Source organism: Lepidochelys kempii, chromosome 3 (genome assembly GCF_965140285.1).
Source record: "Lepidochelys kempii isolate rLepKem1 chromosome 3, rLepKem1.hap1, whole genome shotgun sequence".
NCBI lineage: Eukaryota > Metazoa > Chordata > Testudines > Cheloniidae > Lepidochelys > Lepidochelys kempii.
In genome coordinates this window covers 98,653,130-98,678,196 of record NC_136382.1, presented here as the reverse complement: position 1 = coordinate 98,678,196, position 25,067 = coordinate 98,653,130, and the positions used below count along the sequence as shown (strand labels likewise).

The 25,067-nt window shown below is 40.9% G+C and overlaps 1 protein-coding gene across 8 annotated transcripts in view; it reads left to right on the top strand.

Annotated features, from left to right (window-relative positions):
• The window catches only part of PTPRK (protein tyrosine phosphatase receptor type K), a 584,612-nt gene extending 561,268 nt beyond the window's left edge, over positions 1 to 23,344 (top strand). For 5 of the 8 annotated variants that reach the window (XM_073337267.2, XM_073337264.2, XM_073337263.2 and 2 more), the window contains 11 exons: positions 2,850 to 2,947; positions 3,740 to 3,856; positions 4,777 to 4,946; positions 6,135 to 6,270; positions 10,259 to 10,408; positions 11,002 to 11,175; positions 14,168 to 14,299; positions 14,560 to 14,685; positions 16,528 to 16,691; positions 18,056 to 18,191; positions 21,947 to 23,344. In XM_073337267.2, coding sequence (XP_073193368.1) covers positions 2,850 to 2,947; positions 3,740 to 3,856; positions 4,777 to 4,946; positions 6,135 to 6,270; positions 10,259 to 10,408; positions 11,002 to 11,175; positions 14,168 to 14,299; positions 14,560 to 14,685; positions 16,528 to 16,691; positions 18,056 to 18,191; positions 21,947 to 22,000 — 1,457 coding nt within the window. In that variant the 3' untranslated portion in view covers positions 22,001 to 23,344. The remainder of the gene's footprint in view (positions 1 to 2,849; positions 2,948 to 3,739; positions 3,857 to 4,776; positions 4,947 to 6,134; positions 6,271 to 10,258; positions 10,409 to 11,001; positions 11,176 to 14,167; positions 14,300 to 14,559; positions 14,686 to 16,527; positions 16,692 to 18,055; positions 18,192 to 21,946) is intronic. The other 3 variants (XM_073337266.2, XM_073337265.2, XM_073337262.2) reach the window with 1 other exon arrangement.
• The last annotated feature ends 1,723 nt before the right edge of the window (positions 23,345 to 25,067 follow it).

Sequence of the window (25,067 nt, the reverse complement as noted above, 5' to 3'; positions counted from 1 at the left end):
AGCAGCCACTGTTTATCCTTCTATGCTGCAGCAATTTAATATAATTTGCCTACATGGAGCATGCATAAATTAGAACTTGGATTAATTTGTTGTACTAAATATTGAGTACCTCCTACTCCTCCTCTTATTGTTTCCCCATGTAAGTCTAATCAATAGTTCCTACAGTCATTTGCAATTTTGAGGGTAGTGCGGGAAGGGCACATGGGCTGAAAGAAGAGGAAGATTTCAGCGTATCTCAGGTGTTTGTCTTCTCATAGTACTATATGTTATGCAGCTGTGGTGTTGGTCCAAGACCAATATTGCTGGGGTAAATAATGATGTAGTTACCACCATTGTAGTAGTTTTTGGACAAGCTGAGACCAAAGATGGGCAGTCACTCCCAGGGAGCTTTGACCAGTGACGCTCTTAACAGAGAGAAGTGAGGAAAGTCTTCCAAATTCAACATTCTGGAAGGAAAAGGAAAGGAGAGGAGGAGGCTTCCATTTTCTGTATAAATCAATCACTTCGCACCTCAGGTGAAGCTATGCAAGTTGTAGAAAAGTAAACAGGTTTGACTAAATTGTTTCCATTTCCTAATATAGGGCCACATTTTAAAGACTGCCTCTAATTATGCACCTGCAATCAATTGCAGGCATAAATAATATGCTTTTGTCATGCTCGTGGCGAACGGGGGAAGTCCCAGATGACTGGAAAAAGGCTAATGTAGTGCCAATCTTTAAAAAAGGGAAGAAGGAGGATCCTGGGAACTACAGGCCAGTCAGCCTCACCTCAGTCCCCGGAAAAATTATGGAGCAGGTCCTCAAGGAATCAATCCTGAAGCACTTACATGAGAGGAAAGTGATCAGGAACAGTCAGCATGGATTCACCAAGGGAAGGTCATGCCTGACTAATCTAATCGCCTTCTATGATGAGATTACTGGTTCTGTGGATGAAGGGAAAGCAGTGGATGTATTGTTTCTTGACTTTAGCAAAGCTTTTGACACGGTCTCCCACAGTATTCTTGTCAGCAAGTTAAAGAAGTATGGGCTGGATGAATGCACTATAAGGTGGGTAGAAAGTTGGCTAGATTGTCGGGCTCAACGGGTAGTGATCAATGGCTCCATGTCTAGTTGGCAGCCGGTGTCAAGTGGAGTGCCCCAGGGGTTGGTCCTGGGGCCGGTTTTGTTCAATATCTTCATAAATGATCTGGAGGATGGTGTGGATTGCACTCTCAGCAAATTTGCGGATGATACTAAACTAGGAGGAATGGTAGATACGCTGGAGGGCAGGGATAGGATACAGAGGGACCTAGACAAATTGGAGGATTGGGCCAAAAGAAATCTGATGAGGTTCAATAAGGATAAGTGCAGGGTCCTGCACTTAGGACGGAAGGACCCAATGCACAGCTACAGACTAGGGACCGAATGGCTAGGCAGCAGTTCTGCAGAAAAGGACCTAGGGGTGACAGTGGACGAGAAGCTGGATATGAGTCAGCAGTGAGCCCTGGTTGCCAAGAAGGCCAATGGCATTTTGGGATGTATAAGTAGGGGCATTGCCAGCAGATTGAGGGACGTGATCGTTCCCCTCTATTCGACATTGGTGAGGCCTCATCTGGAGTACTGTGTCCAGTTTTGGGCCCCACACTACAAGAATGATGTGGAAAAATTGGAGAGAGTCCAGCGAAGGGCAACAAAAATGATTAGGGGTCTGGAACACATGACTTATGAGGAGAGGCTGAGGGAACTGGGATTGTTTCGTCTGCAGAAGAGAAGAATGAGGGGGGATTTGATAGCTGCTTTCAACTACCTGAGAGGTGGTTCCAGAGAGGATGGTTCTAGACTATTCTCAGTGGTAGAAGAGGACAGGACAAGGAGTAATGGTCTCAAGTTGCAGTGGGGGAGGTTTAGGTTGGATATTAGGAAAAACTTTTTCACTAGGAGGGTGGTGAAACACTGGAATGCGTTACCTAGGGAGGTGGTAGAATCTCCTTCCTTAGAAGTTTTTAAGGTCAGGCTTGACAAAGCCCTGGCTGGGATGATTTAATTGGGGATTGGTCCTGCTTTGAGCAGGGGTTTGGACTTGATGACCTCCTGAGGTCCCTTCCAACCCTGATATTCCATGATTCTATGTAGCTACCCAATTATGGTCCCAAATCAAGTAATTAGATGTCTAAGTCTAATTTTTACTTGTAGTTGATTGTACCTGCAAAATTAGAGGCTAAATGGAAACCTGTTTAAAAATTTGGCCCATAAGTTTTTATCATATATCAGTCCAAAGTCCTTTTCTTTGGGCTCTAATGGAATCTATATATGCCTGCCTTCCTTTATTGATTATGTTTGCACCCGAACATTTAGTTGTGTTTTAACACATTAATTAATACAGTTGTAAATTCTTGTCCATACAGGACACAAACATTTGTTGCCTATTATATTTAGATCTAGGCTACAGCATATGATCAAACATAAGTAGAGGCAAATGTTTGTGTCCTCAATCAAATGTTTGTGTAGTGTCGACACTAGAATTTACAGCCATGTTAATTAACAAGTGTTAAAACAAAACTAAAAAATTATATCCACATATGGCTTCTGTCGTACTGTCTGAGTAGCTACTACAGTGTATGAGCACTTACACTTTAATGTCTTTCAAGGGGTAGTTTGGTTAAATTGAGATGCTTCTGCCCCAATTATGAATAACATTATAGTTTAACAACTGTCGTCAATATAATGCTGCAATTCTGTAGGGATTATTAGAGCCTTTCATATCTGAGCAAATAATTTTCTGCATATCAAATGCCTATGCTAAAAGATTTTGTTTTTAGTGTTCAGTTGGGTAATAGTTTTATTACATAGTGTTAAATGTTTTTTTTCCAGGTCCAGTCCATGAAACAGTGTACGATTTCTGGAGAATGATATGGCAGGAACAGTCAGCTTGTGTTGTGATGGTTACAAATTTAGTTGAAGTTGGACGGGTAAGGAACTTTATTTTTAAAATGTTATATCCTAAGGATAGCCTCTCAAATGGCTGTTTATCATTGCTGAAGAAAATACAGAAAAGTCTTTTGAAAGACACCCTTAACTCTGAGGGTGAAGGAGATAAGAAAGTATTTTTCTGAGTTCATATGTCCTTGCAGCTTGAAGTAGCATTATATAATATGGCTGCTTTATAAAGAAAAGACCTAACGAATCAGGCTGTTGCCATGTTATTTTAATGAATAGGGAACAATGCTGCCTGAATCCATAATACAATCTAGTGCATAAGAAACATTTGTATATTACTCTGTGCTCAGATGATCACAGTTAGCTGACTAGACAACAAGTGCACATCATCTTTAACAGCAGATAGAAATCAGCAAATTATTTTGCATTTTAGGATTAGCCAGTCTCTTGAGAATTACTTTAATAAAACACCTGAGATTGCTTTACAACAACATAATTATTGAAATGGAAAACATCACACAGCATTAATTAAAACTAGTGAAAAATATGTTTTCCTTACTAGAAAACTATTGAATTCAGATTCACTAATTCAGAAAGATTATTTGGCCTTTGTGGAGGGATGTGTAAATCAGCATGAACTCCTAACACTAACATTATGAACAGCTTTCGCAGTACTTGATTGGCAGTTGGTGCATCTGGTCCACAAGAGGGTTCATATGACTACATCATCATTTTGAAAATAATTGTGATATAATGAGTTAAATTACTATTTGGCATGCTTTCACTTTTGTATGCTTTAAGATGCCTTTTAATTCTGTTTTTAGGTCAAGTGCTATAAGTACTGGCCTGATGACACCGAAGTTTATGGGGACTTCAAAGTGACTTGTGTGGAAATGGAGCCACTTGCGGAGTACGTAGTCAGGACATTCACCCTTGAAAGGGTAAGCCCTTTGAAAGACATCATCAGAATATTGCTTCCTCGCAGCTCAGTTCATTAAACAGTGTCTTTCACGTATTCAAGTACAATACCAAGTCATTCTGCCTAGTTAACAATTCCATAATGCAGAATTTATTTTACCATAGGAAGAATATGTTACATCATTGGTTCGCAATCATTCATATACCTGTAGCTCTTGTACTTCAATAATTTGTTTTGACTGATGTTGTATACTTCCCTTCCTGACGTTAAAAACGAACCTGTATGCTGGGCCCAAGTACATTGTTCTTAACCATCTTCCCATTCACTGGAACATGTCCTGACCCTTACAGGAGTTAATGTTGCATCAATACCCTGACTTGTTTATTACGTAGAGTATGAACATAAATGAATATGGATAGCAAATACTAGCTGGTGTGGAACAGCTATGGTCATCTGGTATAACTGTTACACCTGTCTGCATAGGTTGGAGAATTCTATATGATATATAGAAACATCAGTAAAATGCTTTTCTGTGTTGTCTCTAAAAACTATTAGAACAGTTGATCTAGCATCCTTTAATAGCAAATATAAGTATTATGTGTTTCAGATTTGCCCTACATTATTAAAATATCACAGTATGGCACCATTATACTATGTAAGCCTTATGTGATAAGATGCCAGGCAGTTTAGAATAGATTCTGCTCTTTTTATGTATACGTGATAAAGATGAACCAGGAATTTATTAATAGCCATGTTTAAATTCTATTGTAAAATCAGTTTTCCTTTAAACGTAGAATGCCATGTTCTTTGCTTAAATTAATTTGAGAAGACAGTATATAGATTCTGAGAGTGTTGTCATTGCTTGACTCAAAGAATATTTTTGGGTGTTGAATATTTTGAGTTTAATAACCTCTTTCAAAATATTATTTTTGTCTTTGACAGAGAGGTTACAATGAAATCCGTGAACTTAAACAGTTCCATTTCACAGGCTGGCCAGATCATGGAGTTCCTTACAATGCCACAGGCCTCCTCTCATTTATACGTCGAGTCAAATTGTCTAACCCTCCTAGTGCTGGGCCTGTTGTTGTACATTGCAGGTGTGTAGAAAAGAGGTAGATGAATTTTCTACAACTTTATACGTGAACTTGTATAGTGGTCTCTTGTGAAGTTGTGGGGTTTGTCTTTTTGTTGTTTAACTTTTGGGAATGTATTTGCTCTTTCAATGCCCTGTCCACACTGGAAGCAAAACTAGGCTAACTACAACAATGTTCAAACATAGCTAGATTCTAGTAAAATTTCCCCGATTGGTATGGGAAGATATTTTTTCCTCAAAACTGTTAGCCAAGCCTTGTTATAATGTAGGCTAACGTTTAACGTGCTCTATGGCAAAATTTTATGACCGAGTACTAGGACGGTATTTTGTTACAGCTATGTTGACATTTAAAATGTGCTTTTGTGAAATATAATTTTAAGTAGAATATTTAATTGAACATATAGCAACAAATAGATCCACCCAGTGAAGCAACATTCTGAAATAAGCCTGGATATTGGATATAGTGGGAACAACTAAAGAGTGTTGTTTTCCTTGTAAGTTTTGCAAATTTCCCATTATGGTGCACAGTTCATTGAAATACGATTTCTTGGCAAATCCATCAAATGTGTTAACTACATTCTGCACATAGAGTTAGCCAAGTTGTGTATGTTGCAGAAATTCACTTTGCAAATATCTATAATAGCTATGTAAAAACCCAAGAGACATTTCCATACAATCCTGATATTGCACCGGACTGTTAACTGCGTAAAGCAGAGTATAAGGGAGAGTCTACATTTTACAGTCAAACTTTATCTGAAATTGTCCCTTGGGAAAAAAAGGTTCCCCTTAGTCTCTCTGAATAAAGATGAAGTCCTATATGTTTTGAAGTGATTCCATAAAGAGCATAGTCATCCTGAAGATCTCTGTTCAACTAACAAGTCTGTTACTACAGTTTTGTTTCTGGACCATGAAGGAATGTTCTGAGATACTAAAAAGGAACCTCACTGATGCTGTTTTTACATAATCTGAGATCTGTTGAAAAGTTCTTGCTTTTGAGTTATATACATTTCATGTGTGTTTAAATGCTATTCTGAAGAATAAAAGGGAAAACTGGAAGTTTATGTAATGATTGGAAAGATACGTATGAGAACTTAGGTTAGTGTTCCAAGTGTGTACTTGTAAATGCCAAAGAGAGTTTGCTAAGTTCGTGGGGTAGATTTACTGGATTGTGGGGAGTACTCTGAAATTATTTCCTAATTCTTTCCAGTGCTGGTGCTGGACGAACTGGCTGTTACATTGTGATTGACATCATGCTAGACATGGCAGAAAGGGAAGGTGTTGTGGACATCTACAATTGTGTCAAAGCCTTACGGTCACGTCGCATCAACATGGTACAAACAGAGGTATGGTAGCTTATCTTTCCTAGCTGCATTAAGTCAGAATTTTATTCCTGTAATCAATACAGCAAAATCCTCTTTATCACAGAATCATAGAATATCAGGGTTGGAAGGGACCTCAGGAGGTCATCTAGTCCAACCTCCTGCTCAAAGCAGGACCAATCCCCAATTTTTGCCCCAGATCCCTAAGTGGCCCCCTCAAGAACTGAACTCACAACCCTGGGTTTAGCAGGCCAATGCTCAAACCACTGAACAAATAAATTTGTTAGTCTCTAAGGTGCCACAAGTACTCCTTTTCTTTTTGTGAATACAGACTAACATGGCTGCTACTCTAAATCCCCCCAGTCAGTCACCCATCCCACCCTCCCCCCGGCAGATGGCTATTTATCCACAGTAAGAGGAATTTCTGCATAAGAACAGAACTGTGGAGCCATGAGCACACAGCACAGAGGATCTGCCAGCTCTTTGCCTGCTCCCAAACTGGAGCTCACCCAATCCAGAACAATAGAACCCAGTAGCTTCCACGTGCTCCAGGATCAGCACAGTCCAAAGCACCTTCGAACGCTGGGCCTGCTGATAAAAGAACAAAAGTCAACTCTTGTCCTGGCTCAGAGAATAGAATTTTTTGGGCGGTGCTTGACTCGACCCAACCCAGGGCCTTTCTGTCAGAGGCCTGATTCCGGACCAGGTTGGAGCTGATATCCAATGTTATGGTCCATCCAATTATGACAGCTTGGGTTTGCCTCAAGCTACTGGGGCACATGGCAACATGTACTTACGTAGTTCAGCGTGAAAGACTGTGCCTCAGACCCCTCCAGACGTGGCTAGCATCAGTATGCTCCCTGAGCAGACACCACTTGGACTCTGGGACTCCCCTAGTCTTCGCCTCCCTGAACTGGTGGAAAGACCCAAGATCTGAAATGATGGGGTTGCCCTTTATTACCTTTCAACTATCAGTAGTTTTAATCTTGGATGCGTCAGACCTAGGGTGGGGAGCCCACCTCAGGACTCAGGGCCACAGGTCCCAAGAAGAACTCTCATTGCACATAAACTTCACGGATCTCAGGGCAGTACACTTAGCTTGCCAGGTGTTCCTTCCCTGAATCTCAGGTGATGTGGTGCAAGTCCTGACAGACAATACCACAGCCATGTTCTATATCAACAAGCAGGGAGGTGCCCAATCTTTAGCTCTTTGTCAGGAGGCTACCTATCTGGAACTTCTGCACAAAGTACTCCATTCATCTCGAGGTGACACATCTCCCAGGAGCCTGGAATGTACTGTCAGATCACCTCAGCAAATTCCTTTCCTCTCACTATGAGTGGTCCCTTCTTATGAAGGTCCCAAATTAATCTTCCAACAGCGGGGCCTCCCCAGGTGGACCTGTTCATTACCAGACAGAACAGAAAATGCCAACAGTTCTGCTCGCTGTCTGGGTACAGCTCAGGCTCCCTCTCCAATGCTTTCCTGTTCCCATGGACAGATCTCTGATTCTATGCCTTTCCTCCAATCTCTCTGGTTCACACGGTCCTCCTAAAAGTCAAACAAACAAGTCAAGAGTCATTCTGATAGCCCCCACATGGCCATGCCAACACTGGCTCGTCGTGCTCCTGGATCTGTCAGTAGCAGCTCCACTCTCGCTCCCACTCAGCCCAGACCTAATCTCACAAGACCACGGCAGGTTGCTTCACCCGAACCTCGCTTTCCTGCCCCTAACTGTATGGATGCTGCATGGCTGAACCCAGAAGAAGCAGCTTGCTCAGAACAGGTCTTGCTGTGTTGTAGAACGGCGTCCACCAGGGCTACCTACCTGGCCAAATGGAAGCACTTCTCAACATGTGCATCTCAATGAGCTCTCTCTCCATCTCGATCTTCCCTTCAGTCTGTCTTGGACTACTTGCTCCACTTAAAGCAACGGGGGCTGATTCCTCTTGTCTATCAAGGTGCACTTAGCAGCCATCTCAGCTTTCCACCCACCGGTGAACGGCAGATCAGTGTTCTCCTACGAGATAATTGTATGTTTCTCAAAGGGCTGGAGAAGCTCTATCCTCAGGTCTGTGAGCCAGTCCCCCCATGGGACTTAAACCTGGTTCTATCAAACCTCATGGGTCCCCTCTTCAAGCCACTAGCATCATGCCCCCTGTTGCTTCTCTCTTGGAAGGTCACCTTCCTGGAGGCAATCACCTTAGCCAGAAGGGTCTCTGAAATCAAGACCTTTACATCAGAACCACCTCATATGGAGTTCTTCAAGGACAAGGTCCAGCCACGCCCCAACCTGGCCTTCCTGCCAGAGGTGGTGTCACAATTTTATATCAACCAGGCCAAGAGCCCAGGCTTCATCAGCAGAGTTCATCTCACAGTTCCCAGTCCAGGACATTTGCAGGACCACAACCTAGACATCAGTACAGACTTTCGCATCTCACTACACCATCACCCAGCAGGCCCAGGACAACACTCGTCTTGGGAGAGCAGTGTTGCTGTCAGCGTCTCCATGACCTCTGAGCCCACCTCCTGGGGTACTGTTTGTGAGTCACCTAATATGGAATGGACAAGAGCAAGCACTCGAAGAAGAAAACATACTTACTAACCTTTCCATAACTGTTCTTCAAGGTGTGTTGCTCGTGTCCGTTCTACAGCCCTCCCTCCTGACCCTCTGTCAGAGTTAAGGACAAGAAGTAACTGAGGGGGTGAAGATGGCACTCTTTAAACCGGCACATAAGCGCACAGCACCAGAGGGTGCTAAAGCCAGCTTGACAGATACCACTAAGGGAAAAATCTCTGGCAATGGTCCACGTGGTGCACAAACACACCTAACTTAGAATGGACATGAGCAGCAACACATCTCAAAGAATACAGAAGGGTTAGTCACCGTTTTCTCTAATAACGAAGTAATAAAAACTACCATCATGAAGCGTTCACACCATTGAGTCACCACACGATCTTACTGTCATTCTCATTGTCCCTTCCACTTACTCTCCCAGTTGTTTGTTACTTCTTGTCTAGCCTTGGATTTTAAATTCTTTGTGGGCAGAGACTGTGTGTGTTACGAACTCTCTGATGTGACTAGCACACTGTGAAATTCCGGGCCCCAGGGCCATCCCGAGCGGGGTGAGGCCAGGGGCAGAAGTGACGAATCTGTCACTTCTGGGACTGCCCGCACTGGCCAATCGCGCCTGCCCTTGGGGCCCCCCAAAGCCTGGGGCCTGGAGCAGTCGCATGCCGAGGAGTCCTGCGGCCTGCCCGGGCAATTTAAAAGGGCCCAGGTCTCCTGGCTGACACCGCTGCTGCTGTGGCAGCAGCCGGGGGCTTCCAGGCCCTTTTAAATCACCCGGGCCCCTGGGCAGGTGCCCCCTTTGCCATCCCCTGTTGACAGGCCTGGGGTGTTGTATAATATTTGACAAAAGATACTGTTGGAATAATAATGCAGCTGGCTGGGGGCTGCAGACTCACTGGACAGGCCAACAGAATCAGGAGGCAGCATTTCCTGTGTTGGTGTAATGCTGAGTCTATTGCCTACCCAGTGCTAGTTATGAGACACTAGGTATACCAGTCCACCCACGAATAAGTAGCATGAAATATGCCACATAATTTCTAGGAGCGGGTAGTGCTTGAAGCATTTTATATGCTTTCTATATGTATCATGGAACTGAAAGCTACTGTTAAGGAAGCAAACAAGCAGAACCAGCATGAGCCTGTCTCCCACACTGACCTATGCACCACAAAATCACTTGAAAATTCCCCCATTAAGCAAATTAGTGTACTTATGCACTTACTATCGCTGTACTTAAATTAGTTCTCAGGGAAAATACTGATTAACTGCATCCTAGTTAGGCAGAGTGTACTGTACTTAAGGTGCTAAAGCAATATCCAAGGGATTGATGGAAGCTGCTTTGAAATAAGATTTATAGAAGGGGAAAGATCCACTTATCTTGAAGGAAAGTAAGATTTTATTTTGTTTTAAAATTGTTAGATTTTTTTTCTTTTCCCCTTTGGTAGGAGCAGTACATCTTTATTCATGACGCCATTCTGGAAGCTTGCTTATGTGGAGAAACTGCCATCCCTGTCTGTGAATTCAAAGCTGCATATTTTGATATGATTAGAATAGACTCTCAGACAAACTCTTCACATCTCAAAGATGAATTTCAGGTATTTACAGTTACTGGTAGCTCTTCATAGAATAGCAACTTCTTTGCCTATAGGTACATACAATTTCTTTTTCCTTAAAAGGCTTTCATATCAAATTCATAACCTTTGTCCCTTTCTTGTATTTAAGATAATATAACACCCTTTTCTTTTATTATGTACTTTACAAGGTCACTCTTAAATATGAAGGACCCTTCTTAGATTATAATTGCAGTAGACTGCTGACTATAATGAACAGTACTGACCTTGAACTGGCAGGATGGGGGGTTATTTTGCATTTTAAGCAAGTGAGACACAGTTCATATGTGTTTCACAAGATTCTCTTCTATTTTCTTCCTTAGGGATTGCATGTTGGGGGGGGATGCATTTAGAGGATCCGTTCAGTAGTTCCTGATGTGTCTTCGTACCTGAGCTTTCATTCATTTTAACTGAAAAACTGTCAAGTTTCTCAAGCAGACCCATGCTCTTGTTTGCTTGTGATTTTTCATGTTTCCCACATTGCAACATTTTAAATAAACAAATGAATTTCAAGAACACTGTATATAAGATGTATATATGTAACATGTAACACGATATTAATTCCTTCTGCTGTTTAGACCCTGAATTCTGTGACCCCTCGGCTGCAAGCTGAAGATTGCAGCATAGCCTGCTTGCCAAGGAATCATGACAAGAATCGCTTCATGGATATGCTGCCACCTGACAGATGTCTGCCTTTCTTAATTACTATTGATGGGGAGAGCAGCAACTATATCAATGCTGCTCTTATGGATGTAAGAGACTACCTCCTTTGTCTACGTAACGTGCCATGAAAAGCTGTGTAATGTGAGAGAGAACTCTTGCTGGTTAAAGAAAGGGTAATTCTTTCTTCCTGTAGTGTTCAGTAAAATGGTCTTAAAGAAGGGAGAGGGAAGTCTTGGCAACATTTTTAAAATCCAACTAATCTAACTTTTGTTGTTCCTTTACAGTGTTAGATATCTCAGGCATCTCAGTGCTTCTGTGATCCTCTGGAAAGCTGGGAACTCCCCTTTTTAATAGTATTGTATTAAATCTCCAATTTCCATTCCTCCATATTCACAATATATAGCATCTTCAAATCTGTCACTGGTCCAGAAATGAATACTGCTCATCTGAGCTTTGGGCTAATAATTTGCGGGTAGCAATTCCATATTTGTTGGGGAAAAAAGGAAGTCCTGCCAAGCCACCCAATCCCTTTCCATCTCAGCACCCATGCCCTCAAATGTGATCTGATGTAACAGTCCCACAATAGACGGTCTCCTTCTGCTACTTGCAAACCATGTGTTGCCAGGACACCAGGAGCTGGAGGCTGCAGGGAGTAGATACGAACAGCCCTGTAGTAGAACAGTAGATACAGGCCAGTCAGCCTCACCTCAGTCCCTGGAAAAATCGTGGAGCAGGTCCTCAAGGAATCAATTCTGAAGCACTTAGACGAGAGGAAATTGATCAGGAACAGTCAGCATGGATTCACCAAGGGCAAGTCATGCCTGACTAATCTAATTGCCTTCTATGACGAGATAACTGGCTCTGTGGATGAGGGGAAAGCAATGGACATGTTATTCCTTGACTTTAGCAAAGCTTTTGACACGGTCTCCCACAGTATTCTTGTCAGCAAGTTAAAGAAGTATGGGCTGGATGAATGGACTGTAAGGTGGATAGAAAGCTGGCTAGATTGTCGGGCTCAACAGGTAGTGATCAAGGGCTCCATGTCTAGTTGGCAGCTGGTATCAAGCAGAGTGCCCCAAGGGTCAGTCCTCGGGCCGGTTTTGTTCAATATCTTCATAAATGATCTGGAGGATGGTGTGGATTGTACCCTCAGTAAGTTTGCAGATGACACTAAACTGGGAAGAGAGGTGGATACGCTGGAGGGTAGGGATAGGATACAGAGGGACCTAGACAAATTAGAGGATTGGTCCAAAAGAAATCTGATGAGGTTCAACAAGGACAAGTGCAGAGTCCTGCACTTAGGACGGAAGAATCCAATGCACCGCTACAGACTAGGGACTGAATGGCTAGGCAGCTGCTCTGCAGAAAAGGACCTAGGGGTGACAGTGGACGAGAAGCTGGATATGAGTCAGCAGTGTGCCCTTGTTGCCAAGAAGGCCAATGGCATTTTGGTCTGTATAAGTAGGGGCATTGTCAGCAGATCGAGAGATGTGATCATTCCCCTCTATTCAACATTGGTGAGGCCTCATCTGGAGTACTGTGTCCAGTTTTGGGCCCCACAGTACAAGAAGGATGTGGAAAAATTGGTAAGCGTCCAGCAGAGGGCAACAAAAGTGATTAGGGGACTGGAACACATGACTTATGAGGAGAGGCTGAGGGAACTGGGATTTTTTAGTCTGCGGAAAAGAAGAATGAGGGGGGATTTGATAGCTGCTTTCAACTACCTGAAAGAGGGTTCCAAAGAGGATGGATCTAGTTCTCAGTGATAGCAGATGACAGAACAAGGAGTAATGGTCTCAAGTTGCAGTGGGGGAGGTTTAGGTTGGATATTAGGAAAATCTTTTTCACTAGGAGGGTGGTGAAGCACTGGAATGGGTTACCTAGGGAGGTGGTGGAATCTCCTTCCTTTGAGGTTTTTAAGATCAGGCTTGACAAAGGCCTGGCTGGGATGATTTAGTTAGGGATTGGTCCTGCTTTGAGCAGGGGGTTGGACTAGATGACCTCCTGAGGTGCCTTCCAACCCTGATACTCTATGATTCTATGTTCTCAGCCTCCAGGAGGTTAGTCCCATCGAAGCCTATTTGCACTGCTTTGTGCCTCCCCTCTGTGCTGCCTGCAGTCTATGTGCTACAGGGCCAGAAGTCCCCCAGTTGCAGGCATATGGGCTGCAGCCGTCAGGAGATAGAGCTTCTCCAGGCCTATCAGGAGGATTCCAGTTGCAATAGGAGGTAGTGCAGCCTGAGTACATCAGCAGCTACACAGCTGTGTCCTTACTGGTCAGAATTAATCCCTAATTACCTTTAAAAATAACTGCCAGCCTCCCTTCCCTCCCCCCACCCCACCCCACCCCGACTATCATTATCCCAGATGGCAACTGTGCATGATAGTCACCTGCTGGTCTTCTGTTAACTCCTTCCACTAGTGACAACATAGCAATGCTCACAACCTGAGTCCAACCCCAGCCAAGAGATGCAGGGAGGGGATGTAAAATGCCAAAAGACTTCTCCAATAAAACTATTAAAAACACATTTTTAAACTTGAAATCTTTTTGATGTCAGCCCAGAGAGGTTTATAAAGAAAAGAAAAAAGCTTTAGGCTCAGTTAGGAGAGGAAAGGTGGCCTTGTGGTTATCGCACCATTATGGGACTCAAGATCTAGGTCCAGTTCCTGGCTGAGTCACAGACTTCTTGTGTGAATTTGGTTAAATCAATCTTTCTGTGCCTCAGTATCCCGCTCTGTAAAATGGGGCTAATATATCTCTACTTTGTCTCCCAAGTATTTTAAAATAATCTGAAACTATGATGAATGCATTTAATATAAGCACCAGTTCAGCAAAGTATGCAACAATGGGCTCAACTTTTAAGTGATTAATTTAAAGGGGATTTATGCATATGTGACCTGTTGGGTTTTTTTTTCCCACTTTAAGATATCTTATTGTCTGAATAGTTGTTTTGGTTAAAACTGCTAGATTTTATGCCACTACTTTTTTGTAGTTATGTTTCCAAGAGGCCCAGAGTTTGCATAATCGTTATTTAGTGCTTTCTTTAGTAATAGTCTCCTACTCACCCTTTTTCTTTACAGAGCTACAGGCAACCAGCTGCTTTCATTGTCACACAACATCCTTTGCCAAACACTGTGAAAGATTTCTGGAGATTAGTGTATGACTATGGCTGTACCTCTGTTGTAATGTTAAATGAAGTTGATTTAGCACAGGTTAGTGTTTGTGTATGGGGATTTTGTGAACAAATTAATGCCTCAAGGTGGTTATGCTTTGTAATAGGGTGAATATAATTACAGTGCAGTTTCATTGCAATTACAGTATAATTACCCTGTGGCTTTGCTTTTCAATAACTAATTAGTATTAATTAACGTATCTATTACTGTACTATAAAGTGTGTTATAATAATAATGAAATACTACAATATTCATGATGCAACTTAAATTTTAATTATACCCATTTTATTCTTGTGCAGGGCTGTCCACAGTATTGGCCTGAAGAAGGAATGCTGAGATATGGTCCTATTCAAGTGGAATGCATGTCTTGTTCAATGGATTGTGATGTAATAAACAGAATTTTCAGGATATGCAATCTAACAAGAGTAAGTATCATCATAATGATAACAGCTAACTGAGCTATTGTGGATTTGAGTATTACATAATACTAAATATACAATATTAATTCTCTTCAGACATTAAGCAGAACAGAATTAAACATTCAGTTCCTAAGATTTAACTATTTTTCTGCAGCTGCCTATAATGGACCCAAGCAGTATTTCATTTTATAACCTTCATATGAAGTTGCATGTAAGCATATCTGAAGGACACTTGTGGTTATATAATTAACACCTCGTGGGCCTTGTGGTGCAAGAACCACAAAACAAAGCAGAAGCGTTATGACATTCTACTAAATATGTGTGAAAAGACTCAAAGTTATTCTGATTTTGGAGGTTCTTGAGACACTCTTCCCTGACCTACATTTACTAACATGTTCTCTCCACCTCCAATAATGATTCAAGACTTGATGCACTTTTCATCTCTTTTATCCATTACTGTCTCTGCCTTTTTTCAGGTTGTCCTGCATTCTTTCAATACTCTCTCAAACTCTGTTTACCAGCCACTACCTTCTCCTTCAGGTCCCCACTAGGAACTCATTTCTGCCATGTTGCCTGCATGCAATGAGTTAAAGAAAAATTTGTGAGAACCAATAGGTTGTGCTATTGTAACCACCCCCCGCTTTATTGCCCTCACTTGTTATGTCTCATATTTAGAAATCAAGTTAGGACAATGTCTGTGATGTACATAGCATATTTCTAATTTAACTCATAAATGATGATGCTAATGGATATGGGGAAACGAAAGGGTGTTGCAAAGGCTCTTCTGTCAGATTTTGATTTTCCAAGCTATTTTTCATGGATGGTTCAGAACTGGGTCATGTTTTATCCAAATTCAATGCATTGGTTGAAAGGGGTATTAAGCAAAATGTTTTCATTTCTCCTTTTAACTCTCCTTGTTGTGTCTGGGAATTTCAATACAGTGTAGAGATATTAATACATTAAATGATTATGTTGTAGTCCTTTTTTGTTTCTTATATTTTGTAGTTTCCTTGTTCCTGTCTCTTTCACTTGTTCCATCTCTTATTGTCATTCTCTCCTTTTCTTCTGTTTTGGCTTTTTTATTTTTGTTTCCTCTATCTCTCTCCCATCCCTTTCCTGTGAACCTTTCTTTCTCTCTGCACCATCTCTTTTCCTCCCAGGACCCTACATCTCTTTCCATCTTTGCCTGCCCCTGCTACATGAAACCAGAGTGAGTTATTTATTCTTTAGGACAGCCAGGTACAGGAAAACTTTTCTGAAACATTCTAAGCCACCCCAGAACACTCTGTGTCTGAAATCCAATTTAGGAAAGGCTCAGAGATTTGCCATCAGGATATGATGGGTTGGCAAAAGGAGCAGACTCCATTCAAGCAAAAAACATATTTGTACACCACCATCATTTATTGTTGTTTTATAACTGGAAATATTTTGTCAGGATAAGTGCTCCTACAGAGCCACTGCATTTCTGTAAGGTCTACAGATTCAACAACAGGGTTTCTTATTGCTTATGTAGAGATAGAATTTTTTTTAAAATAAACTAGCTGTTTAGAATCCAGAGAAATATCCCTGTTAGTTTATTTAATTAGTGGCCCTATAAACTTTGATGTCATAATTGCAACAACTCCAGAACATTTTCTTCTTAAACTTGTTTCATTGTGCCCGACTTCTGTAATACTTACACAGACATCTTTATGCTATCTCTTTGTATGTATGCTCAGCACATACATGTAATAGAATTTGTGTGCAATATATACTCTGATTTAGCTTCACTTTATTTGATCTGTGTAGTTTTCATAAATCGATTATAAATGTGCCGTGGTTAATGTAAAGTGGTTTGGCTTCCATCAGCCGCAGGAAGGCTATCTGATGGTGCAGCAATTCCAGTATTTGGGATGGGCCTCTCACAGAGACATTCCAGGCTCCAAGAGATCATTTTTGAAGTTAATTCTTCAGGTTGAAAAATGGCAAGAGGAATGTGAAGAAGGGGAAGGCCGAACTATCATTCACTGTCTGTGAGTAATTTTATTGTGGCCGACTGGGTATATGGCAGCATCTTGGACTTTTTAGCATCCAATTCATTATTTTAAATTCAATCCAGTGCTCCTATTAATACATTTTATTGCATGTGTCCTATTTTGTTTTCTTTAATTGTGGCTCTGATATTTGTCACTCATTTCAAACTGGGGCCTACATACTGTGGCGATGAGCACAATAGAAGTGGCTAGCTGGACAGATGTGTGTTCTCTTTTGTGGGGGTTTTACACCTAATGGCAGTGTTCTCCAGGTGGCTATAAATGAGGGTACACAAGTGACTTCTGATCCAATACCATTATACTATTGAGTAATCCAACAGGATGCTTCTTTGTACTAAGTGGCAAGAGATTACATATAATGAAGCTTTTCATTATATGTTTTGCATATTTTGAATAGTGCTCTTCCAACAAGTTTATACGTTACAGATATTTTGTGTCATTCTGGACCAAGAATATGCATACCTGAAATCAGAGACATTTTTGTTACATCTATAGTAGTGCTTGTGAAAAATAATTAATGTACACCATGTAGGCAGTACTTGCTTTTCTAGCACTGTCATTTAAAAAGAGAGAATTAAAAAAACCCACTGAGTCCCACCATATGTGTAACCAATTAAATGTCATCTTTAAAAGAGAGCTATTTTTTTACATTCCCTGAATGAAAAGTGACCAATCTCTTTTCTACCATATTTCAACTTAAAGCTTCAATTTTAGCAGTTGAATAAACTGTCCTCAAAAGAAGGTTTATAATTAAGTGTTCACAGATCGGTTTTGACGCTTATCCACAGCAAAATTCCAGAATGCCCATATGGTGTCTGGAGACTCATATAGTTTGTTTATGTAATTTAAATTTATATTGAAGAAAAAAAACACCTATCCTAGTTTCCAGGACCCTTCAGAAATAATATCAAAAAGTTACAAAAAAGATTAGAAGTGTCTCTAAAGATAAAATCGGCAGCACACTCCCGTAATATTCTGCCAATACTCCTGTAGCTTATGATGACTTTAAACAGTTCCCTCCAGAAACAAATGGAAAATGTTGCAGTTTATATTCATAACACTTGTTTTTAATTTGTCCTGCCTACTTAAGCTGTGTTATAGCATAGCTAGGCCGCATAATGAGCTATATAGCACACACAATTGATTCAAAACAGTATCAAGAATGGCAGTGGTGTCAGATGTTTCAAACCACATCAACTAGAGCTATGAGGGGATTCATAAAGGTCTGTCTCATCTAATGGATCCTCCATCTTGTATTTTTACAAAATTAAAGGTGAGATATTGGTGCCAGGTATATTTATACGTAACAGATGTATTAACTCTGTTGTTTTGCTTCCATTCAGGAATGGTGGTGGTCGGAGTGGAATGTTCTGTGCTATAGGCATAGTTGTGGAAATGGTCAAAAGACAAAATGTTGTTGATGTTTTCCACGCAGTAAAGACATTACGGAATAGTAAGCCAAACATGGTAGAAACCCCGGTAAGTTACAGCACATTGATTGGAATTCAGACAGCCAGTTAGCAAGAAGGATAACGTACAGTATGTATTGATATGGCTCACTTGGGAGCACTCTCACCTGGGATGCAGGGGATTGTTCATCGTTTTAGTGGTGTGACCAAAAGTACTAGATCCTGAAACTTGTGCTCAAAAAACATAGCAATCCATCTACTAGAGCTAGGAGACCTGCAGGTATCACCCTAGTATAATTCTGAGTGGGTGTACTGTTGGGAATTGTTATATCCTGAGTTGGAAACCTATTGCACATAGAGGGACTACACATTGGATAGCATCATAAGCAACTGGGTTGGGTGTTTTGGTAGGTCATTTCTCTCCTACCATATCACCTACTTTTCAAGGAAAATATTCAGAACTTTTCTACACTACAGGGGTAGATTGACCTAAGTTACGCAACTTCAGCTACGTTAATAACGTTGCTGAAGTCGATGTACTCAGATCTACTTACTGTGGGGTCCACACTGTGCTATGTTGATGGGAGGCACTGTCCTGTTGACTCCCCTTGTGCTTCTCATTCAGGTGGAGTACAGGAGTTGATGGGAGAGTAATCTGCGGTCAATTTAGCAGGCCTTCACTAAACCTGCTAAATCAACCGCTGATGCATCGATTGCCACGCCTCGATCCCCCAGTAAGTGTAGACAAGCCCTTAGGGTACACTATAATCTCTCAAGATCACCCTATGTTCTTAAATTAACACTAGAGCCTATTTTGCTCAGACAAACCATCTTAAAAGTTTACAAACCAAGACAGTTCTTCCTAAGAGGAATAAACTGTGAAGTGGAAATATATTTTGTAATTGCAATTACTATTTCTGGGCCTTTGTGGTAATTTGTAACACTACTTCCTGACAGAGTCAAAATGACACAGGAAAATTTTAATGATAAAGACATTTTCTTTTAATAGATTAGTTTTTATTATTGTAAACTTGCTTTATCAAACCATAACTCTAAAAAAAAAAGTTTTTTAAAACGTTAAATGCCTGATTTTGAAATAGTCTCTCGTTTTCTCGATGCAGCTCTCTCCCTCACCTCACTCCCCCCCCCCCCCCCCCCGGGTATTTTACCTGTTCATGTTCCACTCCTGCCTCCAAAATTGCAGACCGAGTGAAGGCCCTTTAGAAAATATGAGTCCTTAAATATTAAAGATTTTTCTTGTCATGGTTAAGTATGAAAGCAGATAGGAGAATGGCTTGGAATTTTTGCCATTTGACTGTCATGCTGACAGCAGCCAGTATTGCAAATACCCTCACTCTTCAGCCAGATGGTTGCCTCTAGCACTAAGCTCAGATATGCCAATTGAAATTAAAAATGTTCACGGTTTGTATATCATGAAAATTGCTTCTGACCCTTCAAACTTACATATTGAACAAAATGGGTGCAGTTTGCCTTTCCTCATACATCCCTTTTTCCAGGTGTCAGAATTTACTAGGCTTCGGGTGTACATGATATGATTTCCCTAATTATTGTTTGTTGCTGTCACGCTGTGCGGAGTGGCTCACAACTGTGAGTGCCTACCTGAGGGCAGACTGTCAGAAAACAGAGCAGATACCCCAAGCTGATGGGGTGCTCTATAATTAGATTTCATCAGGCCAGTAACAAATGTGAACTCCTGGTTCACTATACCAGCTTTACCATGGAATCACTGACAGTCCCGTTAGACTCTCCAGCCTATCTTGCCACCCAGACAAACGGAACTTTGTGATAATGGTCACTCAAACCAAAAAAATCACACCACATCAGGTTACTCCCAGTCCCAAGAGACCAGTAACTTGCCCCAGATCATTGGGTACTCCAGATCTTACACCAAAGACAACGCTGGCTGCCAAATCTATAGTAAGCTAACTAAAGATTTATTAGCTGAGAAAAAAGAATGAGAGTTATTGAGAGGTTAAAGCAGGTAAAATATATGTACAGGTGAATCACAGTTTGTAACCCCAATTGGTGGCAGTGATGTAATAAACTACCAGTTCCAAAAGTCTTTCAGGGCTACCCAGAATAACTCTGGAGATCTCCACTATGCATCTGGTACACTTCCCTGAAGAGTCCAAATGCTTCAGAGATGAAGGATCTTTCTTTGCATTCATTCTTATACCTTCTCCTCACAGAACACAAGGTAACAGAGTCTCTACCCATGTGGGCCTTTCCTTTGATGGCGCTGAGTGAGGAATGCACTTTGAGTCTCTGACCTCAGGTCATCACACACAGTGGCCATTTGCTTTGGAACTAGCTCCTTTTCTCATAAAGTCTTTCATTAGCAGTCCACAAGGCTTCTTTGATGTCTGATGAGTTATTGAGTTACAGGCGTATTTACAATGCAAACGTTTGCTATTATGACAGGACACAGATAAGTAAAAACAATTCATGTAACATCCCATTAGTTTTATGAAGTTTAAACACCAAATACACTCTTCTACAGTTAACAGTGTACTTTGATCTATACTAATACACACGTGAATCGAGCTGAGTACACTCTAGCATGACCTGGTCTGCCAGCATCATAGTTGCTTCTGTCTGCCAGTACCAAGTGGATTAAAAGATAGCTAAAATGTTAACAGCTGTAAGAGGGATATTATTGAACATATCTGGCTTACCTGTGGCCATTTTGCTAAAAGTACTATATAGACTATGTAGCGCACAAAACTGGTGCACAGATTCCAGTTCATTGTTGAGAGTGAAAGCAGGTCAGATCACATGGAAAATTACTTGTGGTACTTAAGTGCTGCTATAAAGAGAGTCCAATGTATATTCTGGTAAATTATCTGAAAACTTCTCTCTATTTTTTTAAAAGCCCCAAATCCATTGTAGTTTTAATCTGCAGTTACTGAATTTCTGTAAATGTGTTTCTCTGTGGTGTGTGTTGTGTGGGCTTTTATTCAGAACTCTTGAACGACAGCAGCAGCAGCTGTTGAGTCGTTAGTAGAAAACAAACCAGGAAAACCAATGTAGCATTGTCATCTGCCCTACATTCAACAAGATCATCAGATAACAAAAGTAAGCAGCACAATAAAACCTTTTAGATATCCTACCACTTCCTGCTAGTGGATTGTGCAACCTAAAGTAAATCATGAGACCAGGCTTGTTTCATTTAGTTTTAAAAGGTGGTAGAATATAATTAACTTCTCTTTTTTCTTTTTCTTTTTTTTTCAAATATTGACATTGAACAGCAACCTCGTTAAAAATAAATATCCGTTTTCCTAGCTGTATTTCCTGATCGCCTCCCTTAAATGCACCTTCCGATCTATTTGACTTTACATTATCTATCACAATTTCTAATGCTGTCTTGAGGCCTAATGCAGTTCACTATCACAGCTTAGTATTCCCTTGCAGTGATATTAAGATGCTATTGCTAGTTTACTGCTAAATACCATTTGACATAGAAGAAGCAGCTGTCAGTTGTACAGAGACTGAAGTTATTCACTAGAGAAACACTTTGTTAGAAAATGAAAACTACAAGTTTTATAACCAACTCAGAAGCAGAACAAATCACAGGGAAGCAAATAGCTTATTGCCATGTGTGGCCATTTCTTCCCTTCCACTGTGTCTATTAGGCTGAGATTTAAAATCAGAGCTGACATCAGACATCTAATAATTTAAAAGAAAACTCATGTGAGACTAGTATGGACTAAAATGGCACAGCAGTAGGCAGAGAATATAGGTGCTCATAGAGATCCCTGCCCTTTAATATATTAGACTGTTTCTTTAATTCTCATTTTTTTTCAGGAGCAATATCGTTTCTGCTATGATGTCGCTTTGGAGTACCTTGAATCATCTTAGTTGGAATGGATGTGACAAAGCACACCAAGTATATGAAGCTCAGTAAACTGTTTTGACAACAGTTGTTCAACCTGTGAAGAGAGATTTTAGTGAGGGGGACTTTTAAAATTTAAATGCAAAAGTATTTTTCTTATGAAGTTGTGGATCTAAATAAAAGAACTCAATCTGTTTCTATGCCTGTATACAGTATCAGCATTTAGTGTCACAAAAATAAATTTAATGAAATCCAGAGTCAGAAGAGATTTGCTCAAATTAGGACTTTTCAGTGTTTGTATATACAGCCATCTTTCAATTACAGTAGAGCCACCATCTGTTGCATGTACCAATATTTCCTAAATGGTATTATTTTTCCTTCTGACAAATCGTTGAAGTAAAACAAAACTGTGCCGATTGATCATAAAATTCATTCTTTATACATTTCAAGTGTTGCAACTCTATATAACTGGCTTATTTTGTTTTAATGTGCAATGATGGCTGGATCACATAAAGTTCTTTATAGAGAAACTTCAACATAAGCCAAAGACTCAAGTGTAAATATGTCGATACGGAGAAAGCACATTGTATTTATTATTTACTTGCATTCCTTTTTTGATGGCTGAAAAAACAATCATTTTTCTTGAAGAAAGCTTTTTTTGCTGAAATCAAGTGTAAACGATTTTTGTAGTTTATTTTTTGTATGTTTTAGTGTAAGTAGAAGACACTTTTTATGCGTAGATGAAGAAACATTGGTATAGTGATTTTGTTGTGTACATGCTTGTGAATTAAATCCATGTAAACAACTCAGTTATAGAAGGTCTTTAACTACAGGACCAAAATCAAATCATTTTGTTGACGATGTATAGTTTTTCACAGTTGCATTAGTTAAATATTGATCAAAGGAATATATAAGGAAACTGCACACATTAAAATGGCCTTGCTTATGACTTGCACAATGTTGGAAGTAGTTTCTAAGCACCATTTAGTTTTAGGGGAACAAATTATTCAACAATGCTTGAAGCACAGGTCAAGAGAGGAGGACAACATATATCCTTTCAGGGTAAGAAATGTTTGTTTAGCAAATTGTAAAATTAGGTGATGTTTATTTTGATGTTTACAGACATGTAAGCTTTGGCCTCTGACAAAGCAAAATTTGAATAAATCAATGCCAGATTCTGGTTATGGTCTTGGTGTACAAAACAGCCATGAGTTTTTACTTAGTTCTTCATCCACAGTTAATAAGTCTTGACATTTTGCTAGCTAATATCGTTCCAGTCTCCAGTTGTTTTTGGAATTGACAGAAAATGGCAAGGTGCTTATAAATACTAATGTAAAGTAAGAGTGAATTAAACAACTTTTTTAAAAATACATTGATTCCATATTATTGCTCATTTTGACAACATTTCATTTATTATCATTACTAAGAAATCGTCATGTTGCTGGAGTAGTGCAATGTCAGTGGATTCCAACAGATGTCCATATTTGCTTAAAGGAAGAAAGTCACAGGGCATGCTCCCTCACCCTGAATTTATCTTAGCAAGCAGTCCCCACACACTCTTATGTAAGCCCATCACAGTGTACTTTATTTACAAGGTTGTATGCAGCTTCAGGTCCTGTCACCATATGGCTTTTCCCAAGTTTCATTGTACCCCCTAAGCAAAGGGTGAGAAGGTGGGAAGAGAGTTCTCACGTCTTAGATCTGGGGCTGCTTTGTCCTTCCAGCCCCTCCCCCTTCCTGTGTCTCCCACTTAACCATCCCCAGTTAGTGAGCTGAATCGCCTTGTTAACTGGTTAATCACCCAGCCCTAATCAATTATCTCCCAATTTGTCCCATGCCTGGGGACGCTTACAAAGAGCACAGAGTGGTGATCCAGCTCTAGGCTACTCCCACTCTCATGCTCCGGCTACTGTGTTTTTGTTTGTTTCTTACCAGGGTCTTTCCTCTCCTCCCCAGGCTCTGCCTTTCCTCTGGGGGCTGCCATCCCATCCCACAAGCAGTTCCTTTAAGCTGACTTTCTAAAATCACTGTCGGAGACTTCTCTATCTTCCACCCACAAAAGGTACCTTCCAAGAGATGGGGTATCCACCACATCTCAGTTTCTGCACTTCTGTCTTCACATCATGGGCAGTCTTTTGCAGCATCAGACTTCTCCCTTGCATTTGAAGTCTCCCCCTCTACTATATTGTCCAGAAAGAAAAGGAGTACTTGTGGCACCTTAGAGACTAACCAATTTATTTGAGCATAAGCTTTCGTGAACGACAGCTCACTTCGTCGGATGCATACTGTGGAAAATACAGAAGATGCTTTTATACACAACACCCATTTTTTTCATGGTTTGTTATCACTACAAAAGGTTCTCCCCCCCCCCCCAACTTTCCTTACAATGTGTATGATAATCAAGGTGGGCCAACCACACGATCCATTGTCTACAGCCAGGCTTTGCGATACAGCCGCATTTGCTCCAACCCCTCAGACAGAGACAAACACCTACAAGATCTCTATCAAGCATTCTTACAACTACGATACCCACCTGCGGAAGTGAAGAAACAGATTGATAGAGCCAGAAGAGTTCCCAGAAGTCACCTACTACAGGACAGGCCTAACAAAGAAAATAACAGAACGCCACTAGCCGTCACCTTCAGCCCCCAACTAAAACCCCTCCAACGCATTATCAAGGATCTACAACCTATCCTGAAGGACGACCCAACACGCTCACAAATCTTGGGAGACAGGCCAGTCCTTGCTTACAGACAGCCCCCCAACCTGAAACGAATACTCACCAGCAACCACATGCCACACAACAGAACCACTAACCCAGGAACCTATCCTTGCAACAAAGCCCGTTGCCAACTGTGCCCACATATCTATTCAGGGGACACCATCACAGAGCCTAATAACATCAGCTACACTATCAGAGGCTCGTTCACCTGCACATCTACCAATGTGATATATGCCATCATGTGCCAGCAATGCCCCTCTGCCATGTACATTGGTCAAACTGGACAGTCTCTATGTAAAAGAATAAATGGACACAAGTCAGATGTCAAGAATTATAACATTCATAAACCAGTCGGAGAACACTTCAATCTC